Source organism: Saimiri boliviensis, chromosome 14, assembly GCF_048565385.1.
Source record: "Saimiri boliviensis isolate mSaiBol1 chromosome 14, mSaiBol1.pri, whole genome shotgun sequence".
Classification (NCBI taxonomy): Eukaryota; Metazoa; Chordata; class Mammalia; order Primates; family Cebidae; genus Saimiri; species Saimiri boliviensis.
In genome coordinates, this window is record NC_133462.1 from 6,909,723 (window position 1) to 6,931,656 (window position 21,934).

Consider the following 21,934-nt stretch of genomic DNA (forward strand, 5'->3'; position numbering starts at 1 on the left):
GGTTGGAATTTTCAGGCAGCCATGGGAATGTGAATTCCCTGGAGCTCTGGAATCCCTGGACTCTCAGGTACTGTGTTTCCATTCCTTTCGCCCTCCCACTATACTGGAAACCATCAGCCAGCCAGCTACAAAGTTCTGACTTCTGCATGTGACCAACCCCAGCAGGAGACAGGGCACTGTCCATAGGGGGCGCTCCCTCTTCCCAAGACAGGCTCTGGCTCCTGGTGTTGCCCAGGCAACGATGGTGGTGGTGTCTGTGGTGCTGATGCAGAGCAGAGCTCTGACCTTGGAGATGTCTGCAGCCCTGTGGAGGGGCCTGACCACATAGAATAGGGGCCTAGGTGAGAGTCAGATACTCAAGACATCAGGTGTCCTGGAGAGAGCCTGGGTCCACCTTGGAGGAGGCACTCAGAGGAGGGACAGACCTTTGTTTCTTGTCCTTCTGTCCTTCAGGAATGGTCTATGGACAAGGCCAGGCTGTAACTCCTAGTGAGACATTGGAGCAAAGACAGGGTACCTGTGTGCTTTTCGCAATTCCCTTGCTCTCTTAGTCCATTCAGGTGGAGCATGCCTCAGCCTCCACCACGCCAGTCACCTGCTCAGCCCGAGGGCAGCCAGCGGTCTTCGCCCCAGTGAGGCGGCCCAGGAGGAGCTGAGGCTGGGACCCGCGCAGCGCCCCCCGAGTCAGCGTCAGTCCCGCGCCAGCCGGTTCCTCAGACAGTCAGGTAACGCGCCCCCACGGCCTGCCCCGGCCAGCAGTTAGCTAAGCTCGTGCCAGTCAGCCTCCTAGGAGGTCGGTCCCCTGTCAGGCACCCGGTCGTTCGTCGCATGGTTACCGTCTGTCTAGACCAGGTAATCGGGTTCACGCTGTGAGTCACTGGGCTCCCTGGAAACCCAGCCTTTATGTCAGTCATCCGTAACCCAATCACTGATTGGCTGCAGCCCCCACCACCCCTGGGCCCCTTTGGCCTCAGACATGTTCTTCATCCTCTCTGCTCCGGGGTCTAAGGAAAACCTTTTCACTAAATCGTCTCTCCCTCTCCCTGTCCTCCCCTTCCCCTCCTCTTTGCATGAGCTCTGCATCTAACATACTAGGTGCTCATTACGTACTCATACTTATTTTAAGAAATGTAAGAAAATTTAGAATAAGGAAAACAAGATTCCCGGTGTCTCCAATACAAAATTTTGTAATTTCTGGAGAACACCCTTCTGTAGTTATCTGAACCTAGCATTTTAAAAAATTGTATTTTAGATTCAGGGGGTACATGTGCAGGGTTGTTACAAGGGTGTGTCGTGTGATACTGAGGTTTGGGCTTCTATTGATCTTGTCACCCAAATAGTGAGCATAGTAACCAACAGGAATTTTTCTAACACTTGCTTTCCCCTTTTGGAGTCCCCAGTGTGTATTTTTCCCATCTTTATGTCTGTGCATACCCAATGTTGAGCTCTCACTTATAAATCAGAACATGCAAAATTTGGTTTTCTATTTGCATTAATTTGCTTAGGATAATGGCCTCTAGCTTCATCTATGTCACTGGGGGAAATGATTTTATTCTTTTCTGTGGCTGCATAGTATTCCATGATGTGTACAAGCCATATTTTCTTTATCCACATTACCTACCATAAGGACAATGGGCACCTGGGTTGATTCCATGTCTTTGCTATTATGTAAATATAATATATATGTGTGATAAATATATGAGTGCAGGCATCTTTTCGATAGAATTATTTACTTTCCTTTGGGTATACACTAAGTAAAGGGATTGCTGGGTTGAATGGTAGTTCTATTTTTAGTCCTTTGAGAAATCTCTAAACTGCTTTTCACAGGGGCTGAAGTAATTTATGTTCCTACTTAGAGCATATAAGCATTCCCTTGTCTCCACTACCTTACCAGTATCTGTTGTTTCTTGACTTTTTGATAGTAGCCATTCTGACTGGTGTGAGATGGTATATCAGTGTGTTTTTAATTTGCATTTCTCTGATGATAAGTTATGTTGCACTTTTTTTAATGTTGGCCACTCGTATGTCTTCTTTTGAGAAGTGTCTATTCATGTCTTTTACCGACCTTTTAGAGGGATTATTTGATTTTGTTCTTGTCGATTTGTTGAAGTTACTTATCATGTATCTAGCATTTTACTGTCTATGAACTATTTGCACTGCTATAATTTGTAGATAATTAATAACTATGTTGTCTGCTGGAGGTTCATGTGAGTCCCTGTAGCAAGCCGGTTTTATATGCATCCACAATCTATTTCCACATTCCTTCACTTCATAAATTGGTGCTTCCTTGAACTCTTCCTGGTTTCCTCATTAATAGTGAGTTAAATAAAAATCTTTAATGTGTCAATTTTATATCTGTATGAAAGTCATGATTTTACCTCTTTTTTTGAAAACTATCCTTTGATAGAATAAATGAAGAAGTTTGGGTTTGTGTCTGTGCATGCATTTACTTTTTGGTTTGTGGTCTGTTCTAGATGGTAGAAACAGGCTCCCTACCTGGGCTAAATAAGAAAGCCCATGTAACACTCTGGACTCATGTTAAGGATTTCTGCTGTTCCCATTTGGGTGACTGGGAGCTACTGAAAGGAGCAGAAAAGTGGATTTTTAGAACTGACTCTGTCTTCCCTGTGGAGAATAGATTGGAGGTGGGCAGGGAGCAGGTGAGAGGATAAGTTTCTTCACAGTGCACTGAAGTCCCACTTTGGAAAGTGAGTCCCCGAAGGCAAAGATGTTTAACTCTCAGCAGTACCATGGACTTGCTTTGTACACAGTAGGTGATAAATATGTATTGATTGGCAGCCTTACCAAATCTACAGAAAGGTAAACACACAAGTAGCGGAATCTTGCATAAAGTAATTCTTTAATTTTGGTAACTAAAGCATTATAAAAATATATACACTGTGTGTGTGTGTGTGTGTGTGTGTGTGTGTGTGTGTGTGTATCTTCCTTCTCCCTGCTTTGCTTACTCACAACTATAGGGAATAGTTTTGGAAGCCAGGTATGAGAGTAAACAGAAGTTCTTTGGTTTTTCTGTGTATGGCAGGGCCAAATCAGCAAAGAGTTTCTCTGATGTGCAGAGGTGGGTTATGAGAGAAGAGAGAGGTATAGGAGATAATGATCATGGAGTCTCCATGTCTTGACCTTCTCTTCATGCTCCCATGTCCAGGATCTTCCTCTGTCCTGAGGGAGAAAGGAACTCAAATTTTTCCTCACTTTCTTTCTCTCGCGGTCTCCAACCCTGCCAGTAAAAAAAACAAAAAAACAAAAAAACAGTAGTGATGTCAGATGCCTCAAAAGGCTGGCTCTGGGTCGCACACGGTAGTTCATGCCTGTAATCCCAGCACTTTGGAAGGCCAAGGTGGGCGGATCATGAGGTCAAGAGATCAAGACCACCCTGGCCAACATTGTGAAACCTCATCTCTACGAAAAATACAAAAATTAGCTGGGCGTGGTGGTGCATGCCTGTAGTCCCAGCTACTCAGGAGGGTGAGGCAGGAGAATCACTTAAACCCAGCAGGCAGAGGTTGCAATGACAGCCTGGTGACAGCAAGACTCTGTCTCAAAAAAAAAAAAAAAAAAGGCTGGTTCTCGGGAGGACCATCTGGTGAGCCCTGTTGTGGGATTTGAGGAACTCAGTTACGGGATTATTTTGGGGAGGGTGCGATCACTTGGTGTAGTAGATCCTGGAAAGGACACAGGTGAAGAGGAAGCCAGACCCCAACATGAGCACCTCTGAGCCCTCAAACAGAGGCACACATAGGGGAATGTTAGAAGGGCATGAAGTTCCTTTCTCTAAGTTTCAGGGCCCTATCAACAGGGCCCAGACTTCTTGCCACTTCGTGACTCTGGATCAGGACAGCCTGAGCTAGACAGAAACTGTGGGAAGTGTCTGGGGAGAAATGAGGGGTAAGAGCCTTGGCGTGGCTGAGATCACACAGAGGCAGAGAACAGAAGACTTCAGACACAAATGCCAGAAAACACAGAAAGAGGAAAATCTTGTCACAGAATGAAAAAGTGAAAATCTGCTCAGATGGAGAAAGACAAGTAGCAGCCTTGTGGTTATTCAGGTCTAGTGGGAAGACAGCTACAACATCACAAGGAAACTGTTTCCCAAGGTCTTGTAATAGCTGCAAAATGTCCTAAGAATCTTGAGTGATTAATACTTTCTTACCAATGATGTCCAAGATCAGCTTTATTATTCCCATCTAATTACCAGGATACCCATGTATCCCATCCTTTTCCCAGAACTACACCAATCCCTAGTTAATACCCATAGGGAGGCAGAAGCCCAAATCTGAGGATGGAAGCACACCCTGGAGGGTCTCAGTTACTTTCGACCAGTTTCATTAACCTAGGATGTCACCAGACCCTTCCCTGGACTCCTGCCACCTCTGCACTGGAGTCTGACCAAGATTCTGCCTCACAGCTCCCAGGGATGATGCTCCACCCACTAGGAGACACTCTGGCCCCTGGGAAGACCCAAGCAGGGGAGCTGTCGGTGTGACAATTTGAACTCAAGTACTTCCCCACTCTGCAGAAGGTCTTGAATCTGGAGGCTAGGATCCTAGTCCTAGCCAAGGAGGGTGCAGGGGTGAGAAGTGCCCAGGCCTGCTTGAGAGGGATGGATGGAGTCAGGGGTGGGGCAGACAATCAGGACAGGATGATGCTGGGCTCTTCTCTGTGGCTCCTTTTCCCACTGCTCCTGTTAACTCACAAGCAGTGTCCTTCCTGTGGACAATGTCTGTCTGTCCGTGCCACCTGGCTGAGCCACAGGGAAGGAGGATGTACTTGGTAAGCCCCTCTGTTTACCGATCTCTGTACTGCTCCTTAACTGTCTTGCTTTATACCAGTCTGCCTGTCTCACACACACTTCTGAAAGTGAGAGACTAGACACTTAGACACTACAATTGATAAAGGGACAAACTGGGGGTCAGGAATATTAGATACTATGACTGGATTTCTTTTTCCAGTTCTGCCCACTGGTCCCAGTATCTCTGGGCAGAAAAGGAGGGTCTCAGGCCTGATGGAGAATGATAGTGCTTCATGGCCACTTGTTTCTGTCTCACACAGATCCCCTTTTCCAGTGATGTGGGTCTCTCCTGATGTTTTTAGGGGGCTCCCTTTCCACCCAGGAAAGGAGGAACCTAAGGAGTTCACCTAGCTGCCTTCTGCTACTGGGTCAGGGGCTGTGAAACGGTGGGTTGGGGTATCCTTCCTCAGGTGCGAGGATATGCAAGATACCTGGCCTCTGCGTTGTTCCTCCAGTCCTGGGGTCTTAAACCAGCTCACCTTCTTAACACTCTTCAGAGTTCTCCTTTGGTGTTTCTTGAACCATCTTCAGGATTTATAGTTTTGCTTAGAGGGTTGGAGCAGGGACAAAATGGGTCGATGTCATCTTATCTGGACCGGAAGTCTAACTGTTAACTTTTAATGTTTCAGTGGACAGATTGATCCCTATCACCAGCAAGCCATGATCATAGAAAGACATGTGACTTAATTGTCCCCTTGGGGGATAAGGGAGTGAGGTTTTGGCATCATGCCTTTTTAAAGCAACACCAGAATCTTCCATCTGTTTATTTAAGGGTCATCATGAACTTATGGCATAATGTGTTAAATCTCCAATAATCAGCATTTGCCAAACTGACATTTTTGTGTTGTGATTTTGAGTTGCATTTCCCTAATAAGTGATGTTGATCATCTTTTTATGTGCTTTTCAGCCATTTTTGTATTTTTGTAGAAATGTCATTCACACCCTTTGTTCATTTTTTATTTTTATTTTATTTTATTTTATTTTTGAGACAGAGTTTCACCCTTGTTACCCAGGCTGGAGTGCAATGGTGCAATCTCGGCTCACCGCAACCTCCGCATCCTGGGTTCAGGCAATTCTCCTGCCTCAGCCTCCTGAGTAGCTGGGATTACAGGCACGTGCCACCATGCCCAGCTACTTTTTTGTATTTTTAGTAGAGACGGGGTTTCACCATGTTGACCAAGATGGTCTCGATCTGTCGACCTCGTGATCCACCCGCCTCGGCCTCCCAAAGTGCTGGGATTACAGGCTTGAGCCACCGCGCCCGGCCCATTTTTTATTTTTTAAATTTAATTTTATTTTTAATGAGATAAAGATCAAAGGATCTTTGTTCATTTTTAGTAGTGTGTTTGGTTTTTATTCTTGAGTGCCTGCTTTTTTTCGTTGTTTATAAAACTGGGCTTTTTGGGTTGTTGTTTACTTATATTTTTATTTTGAGAGTTCTTGATATATTCTGGATATAAGTCACTCATCAGATATCTATGTTCAGATATTTTCTTCCTGTCTGTAACTTATCTTTTGGCTATCCTAACAATGTATTTTATAGTGCAGCAGCCCCCAATTCCCATAAATATTTGTTACATGAGGTGATCCTCTGGTGTGTCAGGATGAGGAAGAACAGGGAAAATAATAATAAAGAGAAGACATGGTCTGGAGGGCAGATGAAGGCATTCTAGGGGTGCAGAAGGTCACCTGGCAGCTCGGTTCAGTGAACTGAAAAATGACCCCCCCACCAAATAAACCTAAGTCTTAGTTCCTTGAACCTTCTATATGTTACTGTGTAAGTAAAGTGTCTTTTTAGATTTGATTAAGTCAATGATCTTGACCAGTGGAGACTTATGCAGTTGACCCCTAAATCTAATCACAAGTGTTCTGATAAGAGAGAAGGAGATGGAGAGTTGACACACACAAAAAGGGGTAAGGCCATATGAGCACAGAGGCAGAGGTAGGAGTGGTCTTGTCAGAAGTCCAGAAATGGTAAGAGCTGAAATAATCTGGAAAAAGCAAGGAATGGATTCTCTTGAGTCTCTTAGTGTTGCAGTCCAACCAACACCTTGTTTTCTCTCCAGCTTTACCGATTTCAAATTTCTGACCTCCCTGTGAGAGAATAATATATTTTGTTTTAAAACATCAAGTTTGTGGTAATTTTCTATGGTGGCTATAGGAGACTATTCTCCAGGGATGAATTCATTGAGCACCTATGGAAGACTGCAGAGAACTGAGAAAAGCCCTCCTTCTCCAGACCTATTTCGCTCTTCTTTCCTTAAAGGGCTGTTTGTACTCCCTCTTCTTACCTCCCCCTCCCTCTGATTCTTTTCTGAACTTTCTCCAATTAAACCTTAAGATCCTTTTCACCACTCCAATAAAATTGATTCAGTTATCTCACATGATAAACAAAGCAAAGACTTAAATGTAAGACCTGAAACTATAAAACTGCTGGAGAAAAACATCAGGAAAAAGTTCCATGATGTTGATCAAGGTAGTCATTTTTTTTGATATGACCCCAAAAACACAGGCAACAAAAGCTAAAATAGACAGATGAGATTACATCAAAATAAAAAACTTTTTGCATAGCAAAGAAACAACAGAATTAACAGCCAACCTAGAGAATGGGGGAAAATGTTTGCAAACCATACATCAGGTAAGAGGTTAATATCTGCTATGGGTTTGGATATCTGACCTTTCAAAATCTCATGCTGAAATTTGATCTGCAGTATTATCGGTAGTGCCTAATGGGAGGTGATTGGGTCATAGGGACAGGCAGTTTTCACGGGAGAGCTGGTTGTTTAAATAGACTGGCACCTCCCACCTCTCTCTTGTTCTCTGTCACTATGACTGATCTCTGAACACACCAGCTCTCTAACTTTCCTCTATGAGGGGAAGCAACCAGAGGCCTTCACCAAAAGCAGATTCTGGTGTGATGCTGACTATACAGCTTGCAGAAGTGTGAACCAGATAAACTCTTTTTATCTGTAAATTATGCATCCTCAGGTATTCCTTTATAGCAAATAGACTATAGAAGGAATCGAAAAAACTCCGTAACAAGAAAACAACCCTTTTAAAAGAGGGTTAAGGAACTGAATAGACATTTCTCAAAAGAAGACATACAAATGACCAACAGGCATGTGAAAAAGTGCTCAACATTACTAATCATTAGGGAAATGCTTATAAAAATGGCAAAGCAATATCATCCCACTCCTGTTTGAATGGATATTATAAAAAAGACAAAAGATAACAAGATAACAAGTATTGGTGAGGATGTGGAGAAGAGAACCTTTGTGCACTATTGGTGAAAATGTAAATTAATACAGCCATTAAGAAAAGCAGTATGGCCGGGCGCGGTGGCTCAAGCCTGTAATCCCAGCACTTTGGGAGGCCGAGGCGGGTGGATCACGAGATCGAGAGATCAAGACCATCCTGGTCAACATGGTGAAACCCCGTCTCTACTAAAAATACAAAAAAATTAGCTGGGCATGGTGGTGCGTGCCTGTAATCCCAGCTACTCAGGAGGCTGAGGCAGGAGAATTGCCTGAACCCAGGAGGCGGAGGTTGCGGTGAGCCGAGATCGCGCCATTGCACTCCAGCCTGGGTAACAAGAGCTCTCAAAAAAAAAAAAAAAAAAAAAAAAAAAAAAAAAAAAGAAAAGCAGTATGGAGGTCCTCAAAAAATTTAAAGATAGAACTACCATTTTTGGTATATATCCTAAGGAAAGGAAATCAGTAACCCCATGAGATATCTGCACTTCCATATTTATTACAGCATTATTCACAATAGCTAAGATATGGAATCAGCATAAGTATCCACAGAGTAGAATATTATTCAGCCTTAAAAGGAAATAAATTCTGCCCCTGGCAGAATGGATGAACCTGGGTGACATTAGGCTATGTGAAATAAGCCAGGCACAAAAAGACAACTATTGCATGATCTCAGTTTTATTGGAATCTGAAAAATTCAAAGTCATAAAATGAGGATGGAACCTTGGTAGCCAGGATCTGGGGTTCGGGACAATGGCCACATGTTGGTGAAAGAACAAAGTTTCAATTACACAGGAGGAATAAGTTCTGGTGATCTCATGTACAGCATGGTGACTCTAGTTAAAAATACTATGTCATACATTTCAAAATGGCTAAGAGAGTAAATTTCAAATGTTCTTATCACAAGGTAAAACAAAACAAAAATAAAACAAATATTGCCAGATACAAAGCAATCTTCAGATGACTACAGGATGTTAGTTTAACTTGCAGAGTTGTTCATATGTGTGTGAGGTAATGGGTCTGTTATTTAGCTAGACTTGGCCTTCTACCATGTATACATACAGCATTTCAAAATGTGATATTGTATACTATGAATACATACAAGTTTTGTCTGTCAATTAAGAGAGAATAATAATGAAGGGAAGAGGTGAATAGCCACAAAATATCACGTGCACTGTAAATATATACAATTTTAATTTGTCAATTACACTTCAATAAAGCAGAAAATATGGTTTTAAAAAATCAAAGAGGATCTAAGTAAATGATTAGAGTTAGTAAACAAGAAAACAAAAACCTACTGTTGCCAAGGTCGTCAATGACAAATGTGTGTCCTCTTCTCTGTCTGTAATTGCCCCTTCCTTACTTTGTCTGTTGTCATGGCTTTACTCCAGCTGTGCATTGTAACATCTCCAGCCTGGACCCCTCTCTTGAGCTCCTGACATTTACATCCAGCTGCCTCCCTCCTAATCCCATTCCAGTGTCAGGTGGATTCTCAGAATTATCATCCCCTAAGAAAGCCATTCTTTGTGCTGTCCTCTCTGGCCTCATCCTTGGTCTTGCCTTCCCCTCATTGAACACATCTTTAACTTGTGAGCTTGTGATCCCTGTTTGCTTGACCTTACACACACATCCAAAAACATGTCCTCAGCCCACCCTGCCTCCCTGGCTCAGTCCTCATCCCTCCTCCTGGAGGACCCAACAGTGCCTTCCCAGTCTCCCTGTGGCTGCCATGACCCACTTGGGCGAGCTCTGACCTGGGCAGTCAGGGTCAGAGTTAGAGTCCAGTTGTGTCTCTGCTCTTCCCAAAGGCTCCAGGTTCCTGTATGCACCGCAGCACCCCACACAGTCTGCAGCATCCTCCCTGCTGTTCCCCTCCTTAGCCTTCCTCTACTCTCAGACACGGGGCCCTGGTTGTGTCTACAGCACCCAGGCCTGCTGCTGCCTCTAAGCAATGCACTTGCTCTTCCCCTTATCCTCTTCCTGGAATGCTTTTCTCTTACTCAGAAACAGAGCCTGCCTCTTAAGCACCTTTATGTCTTTGCCTAAACATCACCTCTTTCCACTGTCAGATATAGAAACTGTTTCCCAGTACATTCTGTGCTTCTTTCCCTAAAGAAAGTTATTTTTCTCTAAACATATATCTCCATCCAACATGGAGATATTGTTTTACTTATTTCTTTTTATTTTTATCCTTCTGCTCTTCAGAACAACAGCTTAATGACAGAGATCTTGAGTCTGTATCTATTGATGAACTTCTTGCACATTCAGAAACGCTAGCACATAGTAGTTATATATATTGAGTATAGTTACTGAATATGTCTGTAAATGAATGAATAAATGCCACATCTCTGCTTAATATACTACACAAAACTACACTGCACCTGGGTGACATTTAAGACAACCTGAAGGATGATAAAGACCTGAATTGGCAGGAATGGGGAGGAAGGGCATTTCAGGAGAAGGAACTATACATGCGAAGTCTCAGAGTCACAGAGGGCTTGGCCGAACGGGTGTGGTGAGACTTTGGGTGATGCAAGAAGAAGGGGAATGAGGAGCAGAGTCCAGCAGAGGACAGATCATGAAAGGCCTTCAGTCTGGGCAGTGGCATTTCACTTCATTCTCCAGCAATGGAGAGGAAACATGGCCGTTCAGACTGTGGACGAACTGGATGAGGAAACATCTGGAAGCACAGTCTGGAGACCTGTGCTGGGGAGAGATAGAGGCAGGAGGTGAAAAGGGTTCAGTGACGAGGGAAGAGGTGAGCCTCAAGAATGACCAGGGTCAAGATGGAGAAAAGATGAGGCCTGCTTAGGAGAAGGGGAGACAAGAGCTAGTGATTTATGGGATCTGGAGAAGGGAGGGGGTCAAGGTGGAGACCCACACCCTGGTTCTGACTTTAGAGATGAGGCCTCTATGTCATCTGCAGGATGAAGATCCCAGGAGAAGTGGGTTTGAGGAGGAAGAGAGTTAACTTAACTTTGGCCATGAGCAGAACAATCCTGGAGGCCATTGTAGAGGAGGTGTCCAGCAGGATGTTGGAGGGTGAGAGCTTGACATCACTCACCTGAGAGATTAATCCATGACAGTGTATACATTTTCCTGGACCTCTACTGCCCTCACTGCTGCCTTCTTGTAGAAATTGACACTGAGTGAAGAGACAAGGGCCTGTCAGTGTCACCATATGGGGGAGCAAAGGGCAGCCAACTCACCTTCCTGTGCCCTGTTAAGAGGCTGGTAGGATTATGAGGGAGGAAGAGCAGGTCTGGATCTCCTTGATAACAGGAGGAAGCTCCCTATCCTGGCATTTGTCCCACAGTTGGAAAAGATACAAACTGACTACAAATGGCCCATCTGAAATTCTCACCACCAATTCAGCCTCTGCCTGGCCCCAGGCTGTCTTAAACTGTCTGCATAGCCCCAGGATTGAGATTCTGAGATTCAGCATCATATCCTCTGCCCTCCCCATGCCTGCCCTTGGTCTTTAGGCAGTGCTCACCTGAGGATGATGAGGCAGAGGCAGAGAAGCAGGATCTTCACAGCCACTACTCCCACGGCCAAAACAACCACCTCTGCCACGGTTCCTGACTTCCCTGCAAAAAGGTGGGATGAGGCCCATTCACCGGCTAAACCACGATCTGTGTCCTTCCTCTCCCAAGACAACTTGGACATTGGGTCTCCAGATCCTTCCTGAATCCTTGGATGTGGTACCACATCAGCCCAGGGCTCACCCTAAGCTGTGCCCTGTCTGTCCAGCAGTTGGAGGAAGAAATGATACATAATTTGGACTTCATCAAAATTAAAAACTATTTCACATTGAATGGCACTATCAAGAAAGTAAATAGACAACCCACAGAATGGGAAAATACATTTGTAAAGCACGGATCTGATAAAGGTGTAGTATTCAGCATATATAAAGAGCATGTAATTTACAAACCACTCAAATTACAAACAACCCAAATTAACCTATTAAAAAGTAGACAAGGCCGGGCGCGGTGGCTCAAGCCTGTAATCCCAGCACTTTGGGAGGCCGAGGCGGGTGGATCACAAGGTCAAGAGATCGAGACCATCTTGGTCAACATGGTGAAACCCCGTCTCTACTAAAAATACAAAAAAAAATAGCTGGGCATGGTGGTGCGTGCCTGTGATCCCAGCTACTCAGGAGTCTGAGGCAGGAGAATTGCCTGAACCCAGGAGGCGGAGGTTGCGGTGAGCCGAGATCGCGCCATTGCACTCCAGCCTGGGTAACAAGAGTGAAAAAAAAAAAAAAGTAGACAAAGAGCTTGAATGAAAACTCCAAAAAAAGATACAAATACCAATTAGTCCATGAAAATATGTTCGATACCATTCATCAGTATGTTAATGCATATTGTAGCCACAATGAGTTACTACTTTACATGCACTAGAAGGTCATAGTTCTTTTTAAAAAGAAAAAATGAGAATGTTCAGAAGAATATGGAGAATTTGCAACTCTATATGTTGCTGGTGCAATGTAAAGTGATGCTGATGCTGTATCAGAGTCTGGCATTTCCTCAAAAAGTTAAACACAGGATTACAACATGACCTAAAAATTCCACTCCTAGGGATATGCTCAAGCAAAATAAAAACACAGGTTCCAACAAAAAGTTGTACCTGAATGTTCTTGGCAGTATTATTAGTAATAGCCAAAAAGTGTTAACAGCTGTAATGTTCATCAGCTGAGGAGCGAATGAGCAAAACATGGTCTCTCCATACAATGGGATATTAGATTTCAAAAGGAATGAAGAACTCATGCATAGTACAGGGGTGAATCTTGACAGCATTATGTTATGTGAAAAAAATCAGACACAGGAGGCTGCATTTTGTATGGTTCCACTTACATGAAATGTCAGAAATAGGCAAATCTGTAGAGACAGAAGGCAGGTTAGTGCTTGCCAGAGAAGGGGATAATGAGAAGTGACTGCTTAACGGGGACGGAGTGGATTTTTGAAGTAAAGAAAATGTTCTGGGATTAGATCATGGTTATGGTTGTACAATATGTGACTAAAAGCCAGTTTACCATACAATTTAAAATGATTAAAATTGTAAATTTAATGTTATCTCAATTTTAAAAGTTAGTATAAAGAAAAAAAATTATATGGAGATACCAATTTTCATCTAATCCTGGGAAAAAGCAAAAGGTTTCATTCCTCATTGGGTTGATGAAAACACACTTTTGGCTGGGTATAGTGGCTTATGCCTGTGGTCCAAGCACTTTGGGAGGATGAGGGAGACAGATTGCCTGAGCTCTGGACTTGGAGATAAGTCTTGGCAACATGGTGAAACCCCATTTCTACTAAAATGCAAAAAATTAGCCAGGCGTGGTGGCAGGCACCTGTAGTCTACCAGCTACTCAGGAGGCTGAGGCACGAGAATTGCTTGAACCCATGAGGTGGAGGTTGCAGTGAGCTGAGACCATGCTACTGCACTCCAGCCTGGGTGACAGAGTGAGACTCTCAAAAAAAAAAAAAAAAAAAAAAAAAAAAAAAAGAAAGAAAGGAAAAGACTTTCACCCCACACTGTTGGAAATGTAAACTTGTCCACTGTTGATTGAGAACAATTTGGCCATATCTCTCAAAATCAGAAAGAACGTAAGACCCAGCTAATTTTGCTTTAAAGAACTGATCCCACAGACATAGACATAGACTTGTAAAGTAGATAGAAGACTGTTCAATCCATTGTTTCTGTTGGTAGAAACATGATTTTCCATTTCAAGAAGATATATACAGAATTAGGATCCAACTCTTCAATGAACACTATACAGTCCAAGAGGAAAGTGAGGACAGTCTGTGCTGCTGATAGCAAATGACCTCTGAGATCCTTCCAGGGAATACACCAAGGTTCAGAGCAGCCAGGATGGACACTGGTTGGTTCTGGGGACAGGTACAGGCATCTGAGGACATACTCTGCTATGGATTTAGCATTTTTGCCCATACAATTATATTACCTGTCCAGAAGTACATTAAACTACTGGGAAATATTAAAAGTTGAGGCTGGAGGAGTTTTTAGGAGGTGGAGGATAAGGGCTCAAAGGCTGGTCCTGCTGTATGAATGTCTCTTGGTCCTTATTGTGGGGCCAGGACGTGTGTTTGGAGGAATCTGTGGGCCTATGCAGACACATGCTCAGTGTCCATGGGAGCCAAGGATAGGGAGGGTCCCTGAGTTGGCCAGCAGGGGGTCTCTGGTTACCATGATGAGTCAGGATGAGGCAAGAGCCTGGCTCTGCCCTGAGCTGAAGGCCCTGCTCTTCAGTGCCACGGTTAGGGGCTCTGTCCTACCTGTGCCATCTTCTAGGGAGGCTTCAATCGCTGGGTTCATTTTAGGATCTAGTACAGCAAGAGAGAATTTCTCATTTAGTTGGGGTGGGAGTGAGATGAAGGTAGGCATTCCTCTAGAAACCCACAGAAATGTCGAGTAACAGCTTGGGTCCTTTTAGTTCCCCTACTCAGCGAGGCCTCCAAGACACAGCCACCAAGTGGCCCCAGTCCTGGTCCTATCTCCTGGTCCTCTCCCCACCACACCCTCAGGGACCTAGGCATCCTGGCCCCAGCACTCACAAGAGACACTGAGCTGGATGATTCTCTCTGTGGCCACACCAGCTCCAGGGAACATCACCTGACAGGTGAGGTTGGTGCCGTGGTCCTGGGGCCGTGGGGTGATCATGAGCACTGAGGAGTGGAGAGTCCTGGGGCCCAGGGAGGTGGGGGCAGCGGACATCCAGGAGAAGATGGGGGGTGTTCCTTGCTCACAGGCCCAGGGCACAGAGCAGGTCAGGTTGCTGGGGTGGCCAGACTTTAGGAATTCCGGGATGAGGATGTCGGGCTTGTGGGTCAGGGCTGTTGAAGACAGAGGTGGGGATGCGGGATCAGGAGGGATATCCAAGGTGTGGCCCTGTGGGAAGCTCAGGCTCTGGTCCAGCTCCTCTCCTGAGCCCGACATGCTTCATTCCTAACACCCTTGAAGGAACAAGTCCCATCTAAGCCCTTCCCCATGGCCCCCTTAACCTTCCCCTTGTGCCACTCCTGGAGCCCATGCCTTACCTGTCACATGCACAGAGAGCTGGTAAGATGTGTAACTTAATTTTATTCTTCCTCTCTCCAACCGAAAGAAGTATGATCCATTGTCCTTCCTCCTGGCGTCTCTGATGCTCAGGGAGCAGTTGTTCCTCCCGGGATCACCGAAGAGGTGGAATCGGCCCTGGGTCTCTTTCTGCACTTTTTGAGTTGAGTTGTTTGTGGCCACTGGCATGTCCTGGTCTAAACTGACCCCTTCCCGGAACCAGTACCCATAAGCAGGAGTAGAATCTTTCCAGTCATACTGTATGTAGAAGACTGAACAATGCACAAAGACGCACAGACCCTCTTGCACCCTCACGGACTCTGGCACCTCCAGCCGGAATCCTGCATACTGAGTCAGGGCCCCTGTAGAGACATGAGGGTCAGCCGGGCTCATCCCCACAGCCCCTCTCACAGCCCCAGGGACACTCACCTGCCCACAGTAGGGGTAGTGGCAGCAGGAGTGGCAGCAGCAGCATCTCTGAGGCAGAGGCTTCCCGAGCTTCCTGTGTGAGCAGAGAAGAGGACTGTGGGTACTGAACCAGGTCACAAGAGACACTGTGGGGAGAAGCACAAGATCTTGGCGGTTCACAGAAGAGGAACCTCAAACCCACAGATAGTCAGAGGTCATCCGCCTCTGAACAGAATGGAGGAAAACTCCAAAGCCAAGTGAGACCTCAGAGACCTGCCCAAAGGGGACCAGAGAAGGCGCAGAGACCACTTTCTGCCTCCCACCTCAGGACTTCCCTCCAGTGCCAGAGCCTGGACCAGGACCTCTGGGGACATCTGAAGTATGGGACACCCATGTCGAAGACCCTCTCACTCTGAGGTGTTTTTCTGTGCATCACTGTTTACACCTGGGAACTTGTCACTCCTAGCCCTAGTCACAGCCTCATCTTGAGCCATGAGGTCACTGATCCTGCAGGATATAGGATTCTGTAGGGTCTGTGGGAGTGTCTGGGACTAAAAAAATGAAGAGTGGCCCTAGGTGCAGTGAAGGTGGTAGCCATTCATTCATTCACCAAATAAATAGTTTCTGTGTGTAGGTGGCAGTGAAGAGAAGAGATAGCACTGACCTGGCCCCTACCCTTGAGATGCTCCCCATCCATCACCTCACATCCTTCGCACACACATGCTGCCTGGCTTTAGAGCTGTGGACACTGATGATTTTGCCATGTGTCATGGTAGCATATTGGGTATTTTTTTTTTTTAAAGAAATGTGGCTATAGAATTTTTCCGTGATAACTAGTGTACAGATTTGCAGTTTCAATGACACCTCCAAAATAAGAACCATGCAGCATCTTCATGTAAAACATAAAGAACACATGTTCTAAGAACCAGCGCAGAAGACACTTCTTTTCAGTTAATGTTGCTACTCAGTGTAGTGTGGACAGGAGTGATTTTTTTAAAGGTCCTCATTATAGAGTAGCATTTCCTTTAATGAAAAAATATGCTTCTCATAGATAAATGTGGCCCAAAGACATATCTTCAGATAATATGAGTGTAATATACAGACACTTCATTTCATGTAAATCATGCCTGATAAAGTTCACTAAATACATGCAGTGAGATTCACGTCTTCATTTTTAAGGTATATTTAACACTTGACTTTGGAGTTTCCCTCCACTCTGTGCAGAGGTGAATGACTTCTGACCATGTGTGGGTTTGAGGTTCCCCTTCTAATAAAAGTTCAGGCTTCGTTTCTCATGTTTATGGCTATTCGTATTTTTCTTTCGTGAGCCGCTTGTTTGGGCATTAACATATGTTTCTAATTGTCTTGCTGGAATTTAGTTTTTCGGAAATTTCCTAACCCTCTTGCTCCCTCTTGTTTGTCAAGAGTTTCAGACAGTGTGGCCATGCTGATCTCTTACCTGAGATTTGGAAATCTGCCTTCCTAGATCATGTGGCACAGATCTGACTGTATCCATTAGGATGACTATTATCAAAAAGATTGAAGATAGCATATGTTGTCAACAAAAGCACCAATGACAAATAGGTGTCCTCTTCCGCCTGTCGTCATCACTTCCTTACCTCGTATGTGATCATCACTTCACCCCAGCTGTGCATTGAAACATCCCCAGCCTGGATCCCCTTCCTGTACTCCAGGCATTTACATGTAGCTGCCTCTGTCCTATTCCCATTTGGATGTCCGGGGGATTCTTAGAATTATCATCGCCCTTGAAAGCCTTCCCTGTGAAGTCCTCTATGGACACAGCTTCTTCCTTTCAGGTGCTCAGGGGAATATTCAGGCCTCATCCTTGGTCTCGCCTTCCCCTTGCTGACCACATCCATTAGAGAACCCTGTGAGCTCAACCTTCCACACATCCAAAAGCATATCCTCACCCTACCCCTGCCTCCCTGGTTCAAGCCCCTATCCCTCCTCCTGGAGGACCCAGGAAACACCTTTCTAGTTTCTCTGTGGCTGCCATGACCCACTTGGGTCTGTTCTGTCCCGAGAGGCTGAGGGGTCCTGTCAGAGTGAAAGTCCCATTGGATCTATGCCCTCCTTAAAGGCTCTAGGTTGCTGTGTGGCCAGCAGGGCCCCATATACTCTATAGCATCCTCCCCACTGCTCCCCTCCTCTGCCCTTCTCTGCTCTCATAAGTGGGCCTTTGTGTCCACAAATAAATGTAATCCAACTTAAATGAAGCCAGACTTTTTATTTCCATCACATATATATGCCTCTTAAACAATAGGTACTATTTTCTATATTATTTATCACTTATATTTAATAATGATGTCTAATAATGAAAAAGTGTTTAACATCCTGTTCTGACAGTATTTTACATTTGTGACTGAAGTTTTTACATGCTTTATTTTTGGAACAGCTAGAAGAAAATAAATCACTTCATTTTTTAATTTAATGTTCCAGCATATAGACTCTGCCATATGAATTCATAGCCAAAATTATTGATGCAGGTAAACTGATCAAGTGTCTGCTGAAAGACAAGAGAATTTTTATGCCTAAAAACACTGGGGATTTTTGGGGGGCTTTAGTGATATTAGAGTTCTGAAATAGAGTATGTTCTGAAATAGAGATAGAATTCTGAAATAGATATGACTTTTTTTTTAAGAAAGTATTGGAAATTTATATTTAAAGAAATGTATCCCAGTATTTAAAGTGATTTTTAAGCTTTTAAGACTTTTTTGAAATGTTTTGATATAGGAGGAAGGAAAGTTAGTGCCCTGTTTTAAAATACAAGTCTTAGCTACAACTAGCAAAAATACAATTTATGTTTTAAGTGTGTACAAAATGAATAAACATCATCTCTTTCAGTCTTACCTATTTGGAGGTTATTCTGATTACTCCAAGGAAGGTTTAAGTTCAAAAGGAAAGGGGCTCAAAGGGAACCACTCTGAGATGCACAAATGTTCAGGTATAGAATGTGAGTTAATCGAGAAATTTCTCTTAGTAATTACTGAGAATGTGAGGGGCACAGAAAAATAACTTCTGATGAATAAGAAAGAGAATGTGAATGTACATACAAACATCCCTTTCTCACTGGGCAAAACTCCATAGGAATTGTTTAGGAGGATCAGCAGCATTGAGTGGATGGGAATGTGTCTTCTTTGGAGACAGGTTTGCATGTGGAGATGTCATCATCCCTTACCAGGACAGATTTTCGAAGACTCACAGCCCTTGACCATTTGCTGGCTTCATGATCTCCATCTCCAAAGGGCTTTGTAGCAACTCTCATGGTCTCTCCCACAATGTGTACATTAGGCAACCTTAAGGAAACACGTAATGGAATTAATGTTTATATAAAAATCACAGTTGTTTCCCTCCAGTGTTACAGCATGCTTCCCCACTCCCCCACTTTGAAAGGGGAAAATAATGCATTGACTTCTATTGTCTGGGAAATCTGAGGAGTAGACCTGGTTTTAAATGTGGCTGGATTTCAGGGTCAGATGATAAAAGGGACCATCTCTTTACTTGGTTTGGCTCTTGTTCTTGTTTGTTGTTGCTGCTGTGGTTGTTCCTTTATTCTGCCTGATTTTTGTTTTCGGGCTCATAAAGATAGACGCTCTGATGTCCACTTGCAGATAAGGACACTGAGGCACACAGAAATCAAGTAATTTTCCTTCTGAGACAGAGTCTGTGGCCTTCCCACTGCCCCATGACAACCTCCTATGTCTGTGCATCCAACTCAACATTCCCTACCCTAGTCATGGCGCCCCCTGCTGCTCACCCAGAGAGCTGCAGGGATCCCTGCATCAGTCTTCTCCATCCTCTTTGACCCCCAAATGCTTCCTGACACCTGACTCCCACCCATTCAGGGACTAACGTATGTCAAGATTTACAGTCTCACCAAACAGGAATGAAAACTACAGGAAGTAGTTATTATTTAGTTATTAGTAATGTTGTTGCTATTGTTAATGTCATTATTATGATTTCTTCATTTCACTTCCATCTTCTCTGGAAGCTGATTCAGGGCTCCTTCCTCTCACCTTCTCTGTCTACTTCTTATCCCTATCCCCAGGAGGTTGTAGACAAAGATTAGTGCTGATGCATCATGCAACTCCTGGTGGTGTGAAACATTTGGGGTGATGGGGTTTGCTCAGACAGCTCCACAAGGATGCGGGTAGGGACCTGTTAGAAATCTACCTTATGTACAGCTCCTCAAATATCCCAGGTTAACATTCTTTGTGGTCTCCAAGCCCGATAGACAGGGAGGAGTCACTATTCATTAGTGTCCTCTCTGGCTGCACCAAGCAAAACTTGCCCTGGGTGAGACTGTGACGTTCTGCTCTCTTGATAGAAGGTACAAAGCTGAGCTCCAGAAAGAGATTAAGGGCTTTTTGGGGCTGCTCCCTAGGCTGCCTGCTGCCCCTAGGTGAGCACTGGATGCTGCCATTCCTGACTGGAGAGACAGGGTTTTAGACAAGATGCTCAAAGTCATGGGGGATCGTGGATGAGATGGGCCAGGTATAGTTCTGGGGTTTGCTTGAGAGAATGAGAGAGTCCCTGAAAGTTGAGGTACCCTCCAAGCCTACACAACCCCTTCCTGAGTGCAGGGTCCTCATGAGGGTCTCATTGCATGAGACAGTCAGGGTCATGCCATGGGCTCCGTATGAAGCCAGTTCTGCCATCTTCATCCTGACTGTTCAGACCAGGCATCACTGACCATGCACATTGTAGATGGAGGGAGGGACGTGTTCTGCAGGGACTTGGCACAATGCTATGTCTAAAAGGAATGCTCCATATTGATGCAGCCAAAGAGAGCTGATCAGGTGCTCTCTGTGGCTATGGTTGCTGGTTTATTTTTAGTATTCATCCCATCTTTTTCCTTAGTAATAAGGACCTCAGACAAGAGAGCCCAGCTAAGAAGGATTTTACATTCTCCACTCTCCACTTGCTTCTGAAGTTAAGCACCATAACAGCCCTATAAAGAGGAAACATTTCATATCCCAATTTTACAGGTATAGAAAGAGACTTAGGGGAGTGAGATAACTGAGATCATGTGGCAGGTAAGTGGCAATGCTGGGTTCAAACCAGGCAGTGTTGCCAGGAATCCCCTTTATCCTCAAATAGCCTACACAGCCTTTAATCCAGCAGTCCTGAGTAGTTAGGGAGCAGTGCACAAGACCGCCCTCACTTCTGATGCCAGCTGCACATTGAAGGGTCCCCTGATCACCTTCAGTTTTGATAGTTCACTAGTAGGACTTAGAGAACTCACTGAGAGCTGTTACCCTCATGCATGTCTCATTACAGCAAAAGGATACAGATTAAAGTCAGCCAAGGGGAGAAGAGCATGGGACAGAGTCCAGGGAATTCCAAATGGGGAGTTTCCAATTGTCCCCTCCAGTAGAATCATAGACAGCAGTAACTGCTCCCGACATGACATGTGACAACATGGATAAAGCATTGTCAGCCAAGGACACTCACTGGAGCCTTGCTGTCCTGGTGTGGCTTTGTCACATAGATGTGGATGACTGTCTACATGGCTGACCTTAGTTTCAGCTGCTCTACAGATAGAGCTGATATCAATGACCCAAAGTCCTTATGGTTAGTTATATTATTAGACTATTTGGTGAAGTCTAAGGCTTTCAGGTAAACAAAGAGGCTCTAATCAAGCGAGACATTCCAGGGGCTTAGAGGTGCCCTCCAAGTAGTTTAGAGCAAAGGCCAGGCCTCCTTTTGGCAAGGTTCTTTGCTACACAAGTTCACCTCTGGGACTCATCACGGATCTGCAAATGGGACTAGGCCAGAGACATCCTGGCCCTGCCTGCAGCCAGCTTGGTCTGGGTTGGAATGAGCTCAGGCTCTTGAGCTCTGTGGACTTGGGAGTTGCCCTCACTACTCAGAACTGGTGTAGTCAAGTGTGAAGTAGGGACCCCAGGCCCCACTTCTCACATTAGAAATGGTCAGTGTGCCTTTGTTGAGGTCTGCTTTTGTGTAAATAGGGGACTACTTAAAACCAATTGTTTCTTAAATTGATGTTCAATTTATTAAGTGTTTAAACCCCTTGAGCCTTCAAATTCCACTCATTGATTTCTTTTTTTCTGGTAAACTTAGTATAGTCACTGTCACTCTCTTTTACTGAAATTGAACAAACAATGCTCCCTTAAACAGAGAGTTTGATTTAAAGAGTCAATTATGTATTCCATACATTCTTTATTCTTTATAGCCCTTCAGCTGCCTACTCAGGCAAGTTCACAGCCCAGCAAGATTCCCACAAGTTATCAGACAGCTCTTATAAATCTAATACACTGAGCTTATAAATACGCCAACACTTAGATTCTTTCCAATGTTTCAGGTCTGTTCTCAGAGTTTATCAAACTTTTCCATATCTTTCACCTGA

General features: G+C 44.5%; 1 protein-coding gene across 2 annotated transcripts in view; it reads right to left on the reverse strand.

Moving 5' to 3' along the window:
* Positions 1–8,623: 8,623 nt before the first annotated feature.
* The window catches only part of LOC101049057 (myeloid cell surface antigen CD33-like), a 90,091-nt gene continuing 76,780 nt past the window's right edge, over positions 8,624–21,934 (reverse strand). Inside the window, exons 3-10 of one of the 2 annotated variants that reach the window (XM_074386024.1) lie at positions 18,743–18,860; positions 15,565–15,637; positions 15,117–15,497; positions 14,634–14,912; positions 14,355–14,402; positions 11,558–11,651; positions 11,126–11,206; positions 8,624–10,762 (exon numbers count right to left, since the gene is read on the reverse strand). In XM_074386024.1, coding sequence (XP_074242125.1) covers positions 11,134–11,206; positions 11,558–11,651; positions 14,355–14,402; positions 14,634–14,912; positions 15,117–15,497; positions 15,565–15,637; positions 18,743–18,829 — 1,035 coding nt within the window. In that variant the 5' untranslated portion in view covers positions 18,830–18,860 and the 3' untranslated portion in view covers positions 8,624–10,762; positions 11,126–11,133. Of the gene's footprint in view, positions 10,768–11,125; positions 11,207–11,557; positions 11,652–14,354; positions 14,403–14,633; positions 14,913–15,116; positions 15,498–15,564; positions 15,638–18,742; positions 18,861–21,934 lie in introns of both variants that reach the window. The other variant, XM_039466984.2, reaches the window with a different exon arrangement.